General features: G+C 38.9%; 1 protein-coding gene across 4 annotated transcripts in view; it reads right to left on the reverse strand.

Moving 5' to 3' along the window:
- Positions 1-1,537: 1,537 nt before the first annotated feature.
- slc18a2 (solute carrier family 18 member A2) overlaps positions 1,538-17,570 on the reverse strand; it is a 62,639-nt gene continuing 46,606 nt past the window's right edge. For all 4 annotated transcript variants that reach the window (XM_062975656.1, XM_062975657.1, XM_062975658.1 and 1 more), the window contains exons 10-16: positions 15,681-15,776; positions 12,357-12,435; positions 12,073-12,124; positions 9,622-9,685; positions 7,259-7,378; positions 5,184-5,317; positions 1,538-3,444 (exon numbers count right to left, since the gene is read on the reverse strand). In XM_062975656.1, the coding sequence (XP_062831726.1) occupies positions 3,337-3,444; positions 5,184-5,317; positions 7,259-7,378; positions 9,622-9,685; positions 12,073-12,124; positions 12,357-12,435; positions 15,681-15,776 (653 nt within the window). In that variant the 3' untranslated portion in view covers positions 1,538-3,336. The remainder of the gene's footprint in view (positions 3,445-5,183; positions 5,318-7,258; positions 7,379-9,621; positions 9,686-12,072; positions 12,125-12,356; positions 12,436-15,680; positions 15,777-17,570) is intronic.

A 17,570-nucleotide genomic window follows, 5' to 3' on the forward strand; every position in this document is an offset into this window, starting at 1 on the left:
CTGTCTGGGGGGCATGGGGAAGGGTTGCATCGGGTTTCCTTGGACGGCTCCTTTTAACACGCCGCGCCCCACTCCGGCGGTCGTCCTGCGCGGCTCCCGAAATTCTGCCGCTGCTGTCGGTCCTTCCACCCACCCGAATTCGGGCCTCGCTGTAGCCCCCGCATCTCGCCTTTCCTCGCCGTACGGCACATTCTCCTCCCCTTCCTGGATCTCCGGCTCCTCTCCGCCTTCATCTGCTAATCCACTGGACCCAATTCCTCGCCCCAGTGGTCTTTCCACCCCGACGCCCATTCGGGGGGTTGGAAGCTGGATAGGAAGTTCTATTGGAGTCGGTGGTCTCAGAGTTCCCCGAGCGTGCTGGTGCTCCACCTCGCGCGCCATTCTGTCCCGGAACTCCAGTTCCTGCCAATATTCTTCATCCCCCTCGCTCCTCGCCACCATGGGGCTCTGCGTTGAGGCTCGCTGGCCTCTTTGGCTCCAAACTCCTTCCTTACGTGGCTCTGTCTCGGTGCCATATCGGGTGGGTTCCTTCTGGAGATTTTCTTCCAACAGTGGCACCAACCTCCCCACGGTTTCCGACAGCCTGGATAAATTCGTTTCCAGGATGGATAACCGCAGGGCCACGGTCTCCGGCATGCTTCCTCCAGATCCCCAACTGGTTTCTGCCGCCGCCGGAACGCCTCTTCCTCCTCTGGGAATCCTCTGGGTCACGCCGTCCGGCTTGGGGTACCCCGTAGAGGAAGCTATGGCTTGCAACGTTTCTTCCGCCAACGGCCGAGCCCCTAGCAAAGGCCTCTCTGCTCCGTCAGGGCTTTGATCTCCTTCTCCACTCATTATCACTTCACTGCGAATTCGCAGGAGGGTGAGAACGGGATTCTTGACTTAATTGTCCTGCTCACTTCAAAGGATCAGTCTGAACGCAGATCAGAGATAGCTGCTCTCAAATCCAATCTTTATTGAAGAACACATGACTTTGGAAAAGTCAAGAATGACCTAATGTTTACATACAATCATTTTTATCACCTCTGATGCTACGTAACACCACACGTAAATATCATCATCAATCCCCACCCCCAATATCACATTACTACCGTTTTCACACACTAGACCAATTATAATTGTTTATATTTTCAACCCCAAGTTCCCAGGCATATTCTATCTTCTTCTGCCAGGTGCTTCTAGGATTGTTTATGTTATGACTCCCAGTTCAGGGCTTGGTAATTCAGCCCTGTAACTGGGTTCCATGACATTGAACTACTTTTTCTGTCAAATTTGTGGTATAACATGATGTTTTGGTGCTTAATTTGTAAAATCATAACCTAATTTGATGTGTAATAGGCTTTTCCTTAATCCCTCATTATCCAACATATTCGCTTATCCAACGTTCTGCCAGCCCGTTCATCTTGGATAAGTGAGACTCTACTGTACTAGTATCTTGAATAGTGTCACGGTAACAAAGCAAATAGATTTTCAAATGCAGTCTTTGGTTAGCATAAAAGTAGAGTCTACTAATGGGTGCATGAACTAAAGCAAAATATCAAACTGTTACCTTTTATTATTATTTTCAGTCAATGATAACATTCAAGTTCTTATTTCTCTGCCTAATTATCAACATAATAGTGCAACGACAACATTTTAATACCTTGACCAAAATAGATATATACACTTTACAAAACTATGTAAATAGGCTGTCTGCTTTAAAACACAACTTATCTGCTGATAAATGAAAGAAGGCACAGATCATGTTTTACAAACAAGATGACATGTACACAACATGAAGGAAACATTTGATATTTATGCATGGTCAAGAACTCTTAGGATTGCTATTGGCACAATTCAGAGAATAATCCTTCCTCCCCATAAACTCAGCACTAACCATAGGGTTCAACTATTGTAATGTTGATCATTATTTTATCAGGCAAACAAAATGCGGGATAACTCCCATAAAGCAAATTACCCAGTCTTCAAGAGTCAACCAGGAGGCAGGAAACCTGCTTTTTGTTGCTCTGTAGCTAGTGAAAATGGATAAACTTCTATTTCTAAGTCTTTGCTAACATTAAAGATCAGGTGTGTCCTTCGATTTAGTCTTGGCTAAATGAAGAATAAATTCTAATAGGATACCAATAAATATCTTGCTCTTTTGCTTTGAATTTCGAACCTCTGCACTTTAATAGACATGGTTTTCTTTTTTGCTTAGCAGATAACCTTACATTTCTTCACAAGGGATACTTCCTTTATTGTGAGACGCGATGACACAATGGGTTAAACTCTTGTGCCAGCTGAACTGCTGACTCAAAGGTTGGCGGTTCAAATCTGCAAGAGGGGGTGAGCTCCTGTCTGTCAGCCCCAGCTTCATATAGGGACAAGAGAGAGCTCCACGCAGGATGGTAACACATCTGGGTGTCCCCTGGGCAACGTCTTTGAAGATGGCCAGTTTTCTCACACCAGAAGTGACTTGCCTCATTTCGCTTCTGACACGATTAAAAAAACAAAAACCAAAGGATACTACGCAAAAGTCCAGAAGTTGGCCGGTCTTGCTCTTGCATGAATACATATTTGTCTTGAGTGGTTTTAGTTAATATCATACTGGCATAGAGCTGCAGTAATACCCCACGTCAAGCTTGCACCATTAGATTATGTTTGTGTATCAATATTTGTATAAGGGTTGCACAAATGAGTGATGAAATGCCTGTAATACAGAAGATTTTACTATCTGTTTATAAACATCAATACCATTCTGAACAATGGGTGAGCCAATAAGGAGTTCTATCAAATGTCATCACAAATACTACATTCTGCTTACACTGAGGTTTTTCTATTAACAATAGAAAATTTTACTTGAGTATAAGATTTGAAAAATAGGGTGTCATTTCATTTACCATTTGAACCAAACAGTTTGAGAAGGGCAAATGGTATAGTCATGTCTAAATAAACAAGTGATCATTTCAGGCACTAATTTCTGCTGATGAATTAAATAGAAAAATAATAAGGGAAGTATTTGTGAACGAACTTTTTAAAAGCATAGACTTCAATTTAGATTTACACATTTACACTTCTCATTATTTTTCAAAAATATAGTGCATAATGTTAAATACATAAATAATATTTAATACTGTAAGAACTATAAAAATTACTTTATTCCTTTTGTAAGGCAGTGGGTAATCTGCTTCATAATCATGGGTGACAAGTAAAATATACCTTTGGTCTTTTTAATTATTGTTATTATTATTGTTACTACTTCACCTTCCAAAAAAGTACAGTACAACTAAAAAATTGATGAGATGTTTCACAGGAAAAACATGTATACATCAAACTACTTGATACGGCTTTTGTACATTACTCATCGCTTTCTGATTCTTCATCGTCCTCTAATGGATGTGACTGGATGCTGTCCTGTGTATACATTTTGGGTTTATAATGACAGTTATGGTCCATAAGTATTGCCTACAAAAGAACAGAACTCTGTGTTAGTAGATATATCAGTCATTTTATTGAACTCCGAAGCAGAAAGGCTTTCCCAGGTTCAAGCCAGGATCAAAGAACGCCTTACTTTCAACACAAAGTAGTGGGGCTTTTTTTTAGGGTTCTCATACTGTTCTATCAGTCTGTTTGGTTTAGCCTGAACAATGACTGAAATTAAATTTCCATCTTGCAGTGTAATCCTAAATATATCCCACATACCCTGTTTTCCCGAAAATAAGACATCCCCAGAAAATAAGACCTAGTAGAGGTTTTGCTAAATTGCTAAATATAAGGCCTCCCCCGAAAGTAAGATCTAGCAAAGTTTTTGTTTGGAAGCATGCCCATCGAGCAGAACACCAGAGCATGTAGGATCAGTAAATGTACATACCATAGAGTGTTGTACATGGAAATATTGGTAGTAACAAGAAATTCTTGATAGGATTCCCAGTTTGTCTGGTTATGCTGGATTGTGATGACAACTTCTGTACAGTATATATAAAATGCTCATTTTTTGTTCAATAATAAATGTGAATTCTTCTTCATGGAAAAATAAGACATTCCCTGAAAATAAGACCTAGTGCATCTTTAGGAGCAAAAATTAATATAAGACACTGTCTTATTTTCAGGGAAACACGGTATGCAGTCATAACTGTTAGTCTTGTGTGTTGGTATAGAATCACTATCAGTTCCTGTTTGTTTCATTTGTAAGGCCCCGTTTTCGAGTACCTCTCCCGAAAACGGTCACCTTTCCAAATCAACTTTTTTTGTCCAAGTCAGAAAAAAATGAATGTTTTCAGCCCATTGGCGGCAAAGGTCCAGTGCCTGCCAGGACCTACATCTGAGCGTGTCTCTTACTTGGCGCTGGGCTGTAGGGCCTGCCAGGGCCTTCATCCTAGCACACCGAGCACCGAGTAAGAGGTGCTCAGCATTTGGCTGTAGGCCCGGCTTTGGAAAGAGTGAGCGGGGCGAGTAGTCCCAAAGCGCCTGTGCCTGCCAGGGCCTGCAACCGAGCCCCAAAAATCACCCGACCATATGGTCACCGTTGCCACTTTAGTTTCAGTGATCTTTCTGTATCGGGGGGGGGGGGGTGTACCGTTTCATGCATTTGAAATGAGCAAAATTGCACGAAAACACTAATTAAGCCAATGAGACTGGGACTGGTAACTGGGACCACAACTGATAACTGCCAGTTTCAAGTGTTAACCCCAGACCAACCCCAGATTACTATCAAGGTCTAGTTGCAAAATACTGAATGGTCTAAATTGGGAATGGGAAAACTTCAGTCCTTCAGATGTTTTGGACTTCAACCCCCACAATTCCTAACAGCCAGTAGACTATTAGGAATTGTGAGAGTCGAAGTCCAAAACACCTGGAAGGCCAAAGTTTGCCCATGCCTGATCTAAATCCAATACTTACTCTCAACTACAGGAGAGCCACTGAGTCAAGGGAAGCTTTATAAGTAAAAGTGAATTTAATTGGATAGATGTGTATGCTAGTTTGGACTAACACTGAACCAATGCAATCCCCTGGAAAAGCCTTAAGTGACATGAATAAAGCATTATTTCCTTTTGTTATTCTTGTTTTAGAGGTTTGGGGGAAAATATGTCTCTCATTTTAGGTACATAGCACTAAATCTGTTAAAAGGCTTCATAACATCCATGATTATTACTTCTTTTGCCACAGGAAATTCAGAAAGGAAAACAGGTTAGTGCTCTGCTTACCATCTTTTCTTCCCTGGCAGGCGGACTGCGCAGAAACAAACATAGAGGAGCAAAGAGGATGTCAATAATTCCTATAATGGTCATAAGCCACGGAAAACCAATTGCTTTGGCAATGGCACCACCAGCAGAAGGACCTTCAGAAATACAAATGGTTTCTTAAATGTCTGAGATATGCACACATGAAAAATAATAGCGTGAACAGAAATGCATGCTTGGAAAGGTGTATGAATAAATGACTCCTGATAAAACATACCTTTTGAAATCAAATGAGCATTTCCATGAATCTTCAGAAAGCACAGGTAGCATGATTAAAACTTGAATGTTAATACTGTTGCAGAAGAGGCATTATTCCTCTCTAACCTTAATCGCCAGCATTTTCTCAGCAGGTGAACCTTTACAAACTTTGTAGCCAGAAAATGGCATTGCTTATATTTGTTCCAAGCCTTACATGTGTCTTTATATGGTGTTACTAGATTTGTCTGTCCACGCGTTGCTGTGGTTTATGGGAATCATTTGTTGGCCAGGTGGAATAGCAGTGAATAGCCTTGCAGCCTCAAAGCCTGGCCGTTTTCTGGAGTAGCTGGAGTAGCACCTCAATCAAAGAGCTGCTTTGAAGCCTGGCTACTTCCTTTGTAGGGGAATCCTTGTTTGGCCAGATTGAATTGCACTGAAGAGTCTTACAGCTTAAAAGCTTTCTATATAGGGCATCCTTGCTAGGCCAGGTTGAATGGGATGAAGTAGTCTCGTGGCTTCAAAGCCTGGGGGTTTTCTATCTAGGGAAAATCTTGGTTGGCCAGGTTGAATAGCACTGAATAGCCTTGCTGCTTGCAAGCCTGGCCGCTTTCTACTTTGCACAATCCTTGGTTGGCCAGTTTGAATAGCAATTAATAGTCTAAGTGTGGCAGGTATGAATGCTGCAATTAGGCACCTTGATTAGCATTTAATGGCCTTGCAGCTTCAAAGCCTGTTTGCTTCCTGCCTGGGGGAATCCTTTGTTGGGAGGTGTTAGTTGGTCCTGATTGTTTCCTTTCTGGAATTCCCAATTTCCCTGCTTTCAGAGTGTTGCTCTTTATTTACTGTTCCGGTTTTAGAGATTATATTGTTCTGTATTATTATACCACAGTAATTGTTGCATATTATATTTATAATCTTATCTGCTTAGAAGTGGATTATATGAGGCCCCTTCTACACAGCTGCCTAAAATCCACACTGAAGTGGATTATATGGCAGTGTGGACTCAAAATAATCCAGTTCAAAGCAGATAATGTAAGATTATAAATGGGTAATATAGCTGTGTGGAAGGACCTTGAGACTACACTGCCATATAATCCAGTTCAAATCAGATAATCTGTATTTTATAGGCAGTGATCAGGCCTAAGTGCACTCTGTCTGTGTCCTGGGCACCATTTTGGCTGAGCGAGTTGCTAGGACACAAAGGGGGTGGGGCCTAAAGGCAGCAGGCGGGGGTGGGGGGGCTAAAGGCAGCAGAGCCTACCTTTCTAACTTGCAGTTAGGGGGAGAAAGGCTCTTCCTCATCTTCTGTAATTTGGACTATTTTTCTAGGTTTTTTTAATTGAAAGACATATTTTGGATGACTATGTCTTTTGTGGCCAAATTTGGTGTGATTTGGTTCAGTGGTTTTGTTGTTTACTCCATAGTAAAACAAACATTACATTTATGTGTGTGTGTATTACATAATTATAGATTTAAGACACCAATAAATAAAGACTGCTAGGTAAAACATTTTTTAAATAATTAAAAAACAACAAAAATATGTTGTTGAAGGCTTTCATGGCCAGAATCACTGGGTTGCTTTGAGTTTTCCAGGCTGTATGGCCATGTTCCAGAAGCATTCTTTCCTGATGTTTCACCTGCATCTATGGCAGGCATACCTCTGAGGATGCCTGACATAGATTTAAGCGAAACATCAGGAAAGAATGCTTATGGAATATAGCCATATAGCCCCGAAAACTCACAGCAACCCAAGATAAAATATAATCACATTATAGTAGAAGACAGAGCTGGGATCCAAAACAATTAACATTTCATATATAAGAAGAAAATGAAGCTCTTACCCAAAGCAAATCCCATGCAGAATGCAACATCCGCAATAGCATATACACTCCCATAGACTGAAACATGACGTAAATCAACAAGATAACCCATAATAGGCATCATCGAGGAATCCACCATCCCTGGTTATAAGATGTAAGCAAAGCCTGCTTTAGCAACATTTTTCTTCTCACATTTCAAAATTAAATTGAAAAGTACATGCAAACACAATGGACAAATACTATTGAACAAATTTATTGTTATGGTTAAAACATTGTGTTCAGTTTAATTTTTAAAATCCCATATGCCATATTATCGCAGTAGAATGAAGAAATATCTGTTTGTTTATATATGTTTGGATTAGACATATTTCTTCGTCTACTGGGAAGATATAACGTAAGGGATTTTTGCCATTACTCACCAACAAATAACAACAAAAACTTGCTATATTTTATCTAGGTTATTGCTATGTAATTCCATGAGTATTAAATTGATGAATATTAAATTAGAATTTGATATTCCTCTCTGGAAATGGAGTGCCGACTTCTTTCACAGGCCCCTTCCACATATCTGAATAAAATCCCACATTATCTGCTTTGAACTGGGATATATGGCAATATGGACTAAGATAACCCAGTTCCAAGCAGATATTGTGGGATTTTCTGCCTTGATATGGGTTATGTGGCAGTGTGGAAGGGCCCACAGAGAGGAGTCACAAGGAAACCCTTTTGTCCATTAATTATCGTAGGATCGTGTGTGTTTATTCCCTTCTATCCTCTAATTACATAAGTGAAAATCAGGGATGAGGAGATAGTGTTTTTGAAAAATGTAAACAAGTGTTGTTGCTGCTTAGTTCAATATATAGCAAAAAAGGAAAAGTATGGTGTATAATATAAGTTATGTTATTAACACACACTTATATAACGTGGTCCCTTATAAGTTACGATTATAACATCAAGTTGTATCTAACACACTGTATTGGTGAGTAACTGATTCTTTAAACCACCTTGGGTCTGAACTGGGTTTAAACTAACACAGTTATGGACTGTCAAACCTGTTCCTGTCGTTGTCTAAATAATAGTCTCAAACTTTGTTATGGTATCGTCCACACAATTTCCGGTACCCACCAGTGAACTTGTTTCACCATTAAGAAAAGTAATCGACCATACAAGCCCTTGGACCTACCAGTGAACTATTTCCACCATTGAGTAAATCCACTTTGTTTATATTGCTTTGAATGATTTCACCTTGGACAATACTACAACAGATCTTGAGATTATTATCAAGACGACGATAGGGTTATATTGAAGACCAAAAACTATATTACCTAACCGGTTTTAAGACTAGAGACTGAATTAGCTTAAACCGGATTTAAACCTGATGTAATAATTCCTCTTTACAATTATCTTGTAATATACACAAATTAATGGTTGAGTAAATCCATCTGGATATTATATATATAGGGTACTTATACTGGATTGTATTTTGTTTGAGTAGATACCATAACAAAGCTTGACACTATTATTTAGACAACGACAGGAACGGGTTTGACGGTCCATAACCGTGTTAGCTTAAACCCAGTTCAGACCCGAGGTGGTTTAAATAATCAGTTATTCACCAATACAGTCTGTTAGATACAAGTTGATGTTATAATCGTAACATATAAGAGACCACGTTATGTAAGAAGTGTGTGTTAATAACATAACTTACCTTATATTATATTATACATCATACTTTTCCTTTTTTGCTGTATATAATAGACATCTGTATGTTTTGCTAGTTCAATATATAGCTCTGCTCCTTTTTCCATTCTATCTAAAGGAAGCAATGGATTTTGAACTAAAAACAGAGGTACAGGAGAAAGGCTTGTCCAATTATTTAAGAAAAGCAAATATATGTTAGCAGTGTGACACAGAATAAGCTACAATTTCCTTTCGTGTCAGGAGCAACTTGAAAAACTGCAAGTTGTTTCTGGTGTGAGAGAACTGGCCGTCTGCAAGGAGGTTGCCCAGGGGACACCCGGATGTTTTGATGTTTTACCATCCTTGTGGGAGGCTTCTCTCATGTCCCATCATGGAGAGCTGGAGCTGTCAGAGGGAGCTCATCTGTGCTCTCCCCGGGTTGGATTCGAACCGGCAACCTTCAAGTCAGCAACCCAACCTTCAGGTCATCAGTCCTGCCGGTTTAACCCACTCAGCCACTAGGGGCAGTGCTACAAATGCAAACCAGTCAAGTTTATGGTCAATGACATGAGCAGTATCTATAATATCTTCGGGGGGTGGGGTGCATTCCAAATTCTCATTAAAGTGTAGACTGTATAGTCTTGTCTGTACAACACACAATTCGGTCAGATGTCAAATTTCCAAATAGAAGGTGTTTTCCTTACCAATGGCAAAGCCAACTCCAAAATTTGGTGCTATAAGTCCATATATATTTTTAGCAAGTGGTACCTGGAGGGGAGAAAGAGAATGTTGCATTGTACCGTATGTTTTTCATTTGATTCCTGGCAACTATTCAGTGCATCTCAATATTTAACATTCTGAGAAAAGGGGTCAGGTCTTACAGAAATATGATTTTAGCTTTAAGGTGTTATATTTGATAGTGTAAATACTCTAGGCACCAGGTTCTGATCATGATCAGCCCTGGGATTCTTTGCTTAAGAGAGCCCCATAAATTCATGGAGTCTTCCTATGTTGATAGATGACTTGAAAGCACACACACACATTATATTGTATTTAATAAAATATTATATTCACACACTCTGAGCCTTAAATTAGAGAACTGGAGCTATAACATGAGATTGCACTAAAATCAGTAGGGTCTGACTACAGCTCCCACAACTATATAATCATTTGTTGGAAATAGCAACCTCCCACGCCTCTCTCTATGTATATATTTTCTAACTTGTATTCTATGTGTATGTTGATTTGCCTCTTTGGTGTGGAAGGAGTTATAGACATGTGATTGTACTGAGCATGTGCAGACTCAAGACTCCATTTTTGTATTCAGTGTGTGTTTGGACTTCAGTAGAGAAGGTTGGTGTTTGGACTTGAGTGGAGAAGTATGTGTTTGGTCTTCAATGAAAGCAGATGTATTTGCGTCAGACCTCAGTGGAGGTGGATGCATGCATGAAGTTTAGAGACTTCAATATAGAAGTATGCTTATGAGTACAACTATACTTAAAGACTATGGACTATTGATAAAGAATGGTATCCTGTATACTCAACACAGAACTACATCCTAAAATCTCTCTCTGAATTTAGTAAATACACATCTCTGTGTTAGAAATAGTAACCTCCCAAGTCTTTGACTATTTAATTGCTGAAGTATATAGTTGCATATATTCTATGTGTATGCTGATTTGCCAGTTTGACTGTACCTCTTTGGGAGAGGTTATAGACATGCGATTGTACTGAGCATGTTCAGACTCAGGACTCCATTTTGTAGTCAGTCTGCTTAACACCTCATTGGAGGTGGGTGTGCTTGCATCACACCTCAGTGAAGGTGGGTGCATGTTTGCTGTTTTGGACTTCAATAGAAAACTATGACTTATTGACTTCAATGAATACAACTATACTTAAAGACTATGAACTATTGATAAAGAATGATACCCTGTGTACTCAGCACAGAGAGAACTACATCCTATCTGTAACTGAACTTTAATAAGAAATGTGCCTGTATGGTGAATTAATATAAGATGTTTATGAGTAAACAAGATAGGTTATTTTTCAAAGGAGACTGTTTGTTTATCTCTTGAGTGCATATTTTAACTAAGAGGGTTAAAGGGAGTATATATCTTTTGGGCAATTACAATAGCAAAGAAACAACCATCCTCTGCTAATCAAATATATTTTTGTAGTGGCATGTCTTTATCCTTGGCAGTTTAAAGACATAGTTCTTCCTTATAACAGCTGAGTTACCTGTGTGGCATTACATGAATGCTTATGAATATCACTTGTTCCAAGACTTGACTTCTAACAAGGTCATGCTCTTCTTAACTAGTAGTTTTCAAATGGTGATCTCCACATATTCATTTAGATTCACATTTGCCAAAAAGATATGTGCCCAGAGACTGAGTACAGTACTTTTTCGATAGGTTATGCAATAGAATTTGCCACTAAATTCATTGTTTTGCTTTCTTGCTAGGAAACCAATAATAGGAACTACATTATATACATCCCATGAAATATGTACCATCCCAAGCTATATTCCTTAGAGCTATACTGAGAAGTTTCATTTTCACTGTTTCATATCTTCTTCTATGATCTTGTGCATAGAAAGTTCATTTCATTATGTGGAATTTACTTCCTAAAGGCCTTAAAGTGCAATCCTATATATGTCTATGTGAGTTCCCAAAGTGTTCTGTTTACTACAGGATATATTGAAAAGCGGCACTGTATTGAGGGCATATAGAACACACCGTAAATCTGGTATCTTTTGTTGTGATGAGAATAGATTCCAGCTTTGCTTCCAACAGTCTGATCTCTTCGCATTTGATATGCAGCAATCACACCTATTCTATACCAAATTTCAGAGGTCAATTTTGCAGAAAATCAAAAGAGGGACATGGCTTCTATATGCCTTCAGGAAGTTTAATTCAGACTTAGAAATTTGTCTTGCAAGATAGATAATATTTGTGTCCTATTGTTGCTGCTATGGACCCTTAATCCAACTCCAATCATACAGTTTTATTGACAAGATTTAGAATGATTCTAAACACTGTGTCCAAATTTAATGACTTGCACACAAAAAGGAACCACAACAGCACAGCACGAAACTATATATGGAACATATATATTGATTTCAAAGTAGAAGAGCAGCAATTTTTTTTACTTACGCACAAAATGCTTATTCCTACTACAATCATCCCAATTAGAGCACAAAGCCACCTATCAAAGAAGAAATATTGTTAGTCATCAAAATAAGTAGACACTATGCATAAATTTCCCTTAATTATTAACAAGATGAATGTAGTAACATGACTTCAAAATAATACTTTCTCTTATGATTAACTCCATGGTATGTTTTTCATCAACTAACTATTTTAAAGAACACCAGGAAATTACGATATACTGTATAACTCTGTCAAGGAATTAGATATACTTAAATACAGTATTTTACCGTCCTATTTTGTGTGCAAGGACCCCAAAAAGATTAGTTCCAAGCAGATAAGAGATGCTAGCTGGAATGAAAGCAACGCCTGAAAAATATAAATGGGATATCTTATCAAGAATGGTTTCAGTGAAGCATTGGAAAAAGTAATAAATGCAGGCATCACAGTTTTGATTAGAACATGTCTAATAAAGGTTTACAGCCTGAACCAAAAAATCTAATATCCGGGTTATTTCAAGTCTTTTGTCAGATCTATCAAGATTACCCATCAAATTTAGAGCATTATTATTCTTGAAACAGAATACTCACTATCAGATGCACTCCCTTGGTGGGAGGGAGTATATGTGTCCATAAAACAAATAAAAATATTCTAAATTACATATATTTGTGAACCTTGATAAAAGGGGAAGAACTGAAATGAAGAATACAGAAATTCAAGAATATCCATCATAAGTGGCACTCATGCAGATTAATTTGGGAAGTTAAGGTTTACAGGGAAAAAATCCTACTTTAATGTTGCAAAGGGAGTTATAATGCACATTTATGTTGATTGTCAAAGTTGTGTAGTTGAATGTGCAACTACTTCTGTAGGGGAAATCATGCTTGACACAATTGACCACTGAGCAATATATGCATTCAGTTTATCACTGTGGGCACAGACTTGTGTATGTGGTACCATTGTACATATAAGTGTGAACACAGATGTATTTGCAATGCATATGGATGCATTTGCATGTTGGTTGCATGTTTGGGTGGCATTCAGCTACACACCTTGGTTGTGTAAGCGCTGCTATGCGATAGAAGTGGATGGTGTTGGTTGGCAATACCTACAACAGGTGAAACTTTGCCAGTATTGTTGATCTATGGTTTTAAGTTCTATGTTTTCCTTGCTATGTTGATAACCGCCCTGAGACCCATGAGGAGATAGGGCGCTATATAAATAGTTTTTAAAATTATCATCATCATCATCATCATCATCATCATCATCACATGGCATATTTAATCAACAATGGCCCCCTAACACATTTTGAAGAAACCGGGCACAGCATTTTCATAACAGTAGGCAGTGAAGATCCCACATGCCATGTTCAAGCTACACAGTTACGCCTAAAAACAGCTACAGTAGAGTCTCACTTATCCAAGACTCGCTTATCCAAGGTTCTGGATTATCCAATGCATTTTTGTAGTCAATGTTTTCAATATATCGTGATATTTTGATGCTAAATTTGTAAATACAGTAATTACAACATAACATTACTGCGCATTGAACTACTTTTTCTGTCAAATTTGTTGTATAACATGATGTTTTGGTGCTTAATTTGTAAAATCATAACCTAATTTGATGTTTAATAGGCTTTTCCTTAATCCCTCCTTATTATCCAAGATATTCGCTTATCCAAGGTTCTGCCAGTCTGTTTAGCTTGGATAAGTGAGACTCTACTCTATTCCCATCAATGACAAATGTAATATGTAATATTACTTTAGATCAAGTTGTGTTTGTTTTTATACACTGCCCCTGACAGCATAATTGAATTAAACATATCCATTAACCAGAATCTGAGAGCAAAAAAAGTTGATGAAAACTGTTTCACATTCATTTCAAATACGGTCTCTTTTACAATGCACAATGGTAGAAGTATGATTCCACTTTAACTGACATGGTTACTTCTTTTGTTATTGTGGCATCTATAGTTTGGTGAAACACTGCGGTAAGATTGAGAATCCTCCAAACTTGAAATTGTAAGCCCCTAAATTCTATAGCAGTCGTTCTCAACCTTCCTAATGCCGCAACCCTTTAATACAGTTCCTCATGTTGAGGTGACCTCCAACCATAAAATTATTTTTGTTGCTACTTCATAACTAATTTTGCTACTGATATGAAGCACAATGTAAATGTCTGATATGCAGGATGTCTTTTCATTGTTACAAATTGAACATAATTAAAGCATAGTGATTAATCACAAAAACAATATGCAATTATATATTGTGAAATATTTATTTCTAATTTCAAATAAATGAAGTTTCGTCTTGAAGCATGGCATAGTATGGATCCTATGGAAAACAATAGTTTTAACCTGGATTGTTCTCTCTTTATTTATTTATTTATTTATTTACAGCATTTATATTCTGCCCTTCTCACCCCGAAGGGGACTCAGGCCGAATCACATTACACATATAGGCAAACATTCAATCCCTTTTAACATAGAACAAAGACAAGACAAACATAGGCTCCGAGCGGGCCTCGAACTCATGACCTCCTGGTCAGAGTGATTCATTGCAGCTGGTTGCAGCTGGCTTGCTCTCCAGCCTGTGTCACAGACCGAGCCCTTGGATTCTATGGTTCTTGGGACAGAACAATAGGATCACATGGAAAGTGGTTTAAAACTGGTGTCAATCTTGTTTAATGTAAGGGGCTTTGGGCAGGGCAAGGGATCTCTTGGTTTTCGAATATTGTTGTTTCTCCTGATTAAAAACAAAAAAGGAATACTGACCTTGTGATGAATGTATTGCCAGCTTTTAAGTTTTCACTTGTGAGTGTCATGGGGAGACTGCTGAGGATATAAGAGGGGCGATTCTCTACTCTTAAAGGGATAGTCACCCAATTGCATCTGTCAAGTAGGAAAATTTAGGGACCGCTTTATGTGGGGAGGCTAATTTAACTAATTTACGTCACCATAAAAAATGTCCAGCAGCATGTGTGCAGACGATTGAGGAAGTACTCCATCAAGGACTCGGGTGTCACAGTGGATGACAAAGCAGCAGCTCCCCCTGTGGCCAGAATCGAGCATACCCTCATGAAACCGGAAGCTGGAAATGTTAAGTAACCTCTGTGCATCTCTGTATGTCTAATGGCATTGAATGTATATGTACTTTCTGATCCGCTGAGTCCCCTTTGGGGTGGGAAGGGCGGAATATAAATGCTGTAAATAGATAAATAAATAAATACTTCCTCACTCACCCTACCTTCCCTGCCTCCCTGTGATTCTGGGGAGAGACCAAAGTTTGGGAAACACTGACTTACAGGCATGACCCCTGTGGAATGGTCATTCGACCCCCAAAGTGGTTGCGACCCACAGATTGAGAACTGCTTTTCTATAGGACGAAACCATTGGAGTTAAAGTGGAATCCCAGTGCTACAATTCTGTAGCATGAAAGGACCCTACATCTCATTGGCTAAGACTCAGCCTCTGTTTGTTGATATACATTCAATTAGCCAGAGAGAAATTTTAGAGATGACATGTTACTACCTATTATGAAACATTCTTAGATAATTATCACAAGCATTACCACGTTTTTTAAAGAAATCAAAGAAAATAGTTTATCACACTTTACCAAGTTGCCATTTCTTTGAACACATTGTCTCCATCATCCAAATGGGTAATGCTGGTTCCAGCATAGCAATTGCCATATTTGAAAAGCATATTGATCCTTGAAAAGAGGTGGAAAACAGATTGCTGAAATTATTTCACTTAAATTCTAATCAACAGTTGGAAAGGGCAATATTGACAGAAATATAATGAGTTCTGAAGACTTGCCTGTCAAATACACAATACTGATTACATCTAAATTGCTTGGGTGGGATGAAAGTCACATAAACCCATAATTTCATGTACATGTTGCTGTACAAAATATAAACAATGAAAGGTTATACTATTTTAAAGGAGGAAACACAGATGGTCATTGTGTTTGGTGACATTCAGGAAGTCTACTAAATTGAGGAAGGGACAATGCACAATTTTAGATTTCCATGATCAATTTATGACTGGATCTATAACACCTGGCTTCCATATCAATCATGGTAAAAGAATAATCAGCTTCACTTATATTTTGTTTCGAATTGTGTTCTTTTGGTTAAAAATTGCTTTTCATTACCTAATGTCTCTGTCATTTGGATGAAAGCAGTTAGAAAAGTGAAGATTTGTCTGTGTCTGAATCCAAGTCTGGTTGACAAAGCCCTGTCATTTTGCTACACAGAAAGACAGCTAAATAGAACTAAGAGCAGATTCATGTCCATATTTCGATATGTGTATCTATTAGTTGTGTGGATTTAGGATAAACCTTGATCCGTTTCGTGTCCTGGCTTTTGGTGGGCCCCCCGATCCGTTTCTACTGAGCCTCGCAAAATCAGGAGGGCAGATATTTGTTTTCAGTTTTCAGTGCCAAAAGATCTGCTTTCTTTCGGCCCATTATTGGAGAGGGCTCCTTGGCTGGGGCTGAAGACCCATCGCGTTTACTGCTGGTGGCCTTGCTCTGCAACCCAAAGCATAGGCCCAAAGTGCCTGGGCCTGCAAGGGCCTGCAGCCAAGCTCCGAGTAAACAGTGCTCATTACTCAGCACTCAGCTGCAGGCCCGGGCGTTTTGAGCCTACTCATTCAGCAATTGATCCAAAAAGCAGGTTTGGAGCCCGTACCCACTCCCGCCTGCCTTTCGTATTTGGTTTATCTTTATTCCTTTTTTTTCTCTTCGATTTATAATATCTTTATTGGGGGTTTTACATAACAGAGAAAAAAATGTATTGGCAAGAAATAATAATTTCACAGAAAAAGTGGGAGAACATTTATTTGTAGATAGAAAGTAAGAAATAAGAAAAGAGAAAAAATAAGAAGAGAAAAAAATAAAATAGAAGAAAAAAGTAAAAAAAATAAAAATAAAAATAAAAAGAGTAATAATATGAATATATAAGGTTTCCCCTGACGTTAAGTCCAGTCTTGTCTGACTCGGGGGGTTGGTGCTCATCTCCATTTCTAAGCCGAAGAGCCAGCGTTGTCCGTGGACACCTCCAAGGTCATGTGGCCAGCATGACTGCATGGAGCGCCGTTACCTTCCCGCTGGAGTGGTACCTATTTATCTACTCACATTGGCATGTTTTCAAACTGCTAGGTTGGCAGGAGCTGGAGCTAACAGCGGGGTTTGAACCTGGGACCTTTCGGTCTCCAGCTCAGTGCTCTCTCTCTCTCTCTCTCTCTCTCTCTCTCTCTCTCTATATATATATATATATATATATGTATATATATATATATATAATAAAGGGGGAAAATAAAACAATTATAATTTTGTTGACTTCCATCTGCCTTTAACTGGCTCTTCACAACCTTTCTAAAGATATTCGTATATACCGGCAGAGTCGGTCCAACATTGAGGCAAATTAAGCGGTCACTTGGGGCGCAAAACATACGGAGGCGCAGTCGAGACTGCTTTTTCTGTTGATTTGTTGTAAAACAT

The sequence above is a fragment of the Anolis carolinensis genome, chromosome 3 (genome assembly GCF_035594765.1).
Source record: "Anolis carolinensis isolate JA03-04 chromosome 3, rAnoCar3.1.pri, whole genome shotgun sequence".
Taxonomy (NCBI): Eukaryota; Metazoa; Chordata; class Lepidosauria; order Squamata; family Dactyloidae; genus Anolis; species Anolis carolinensis.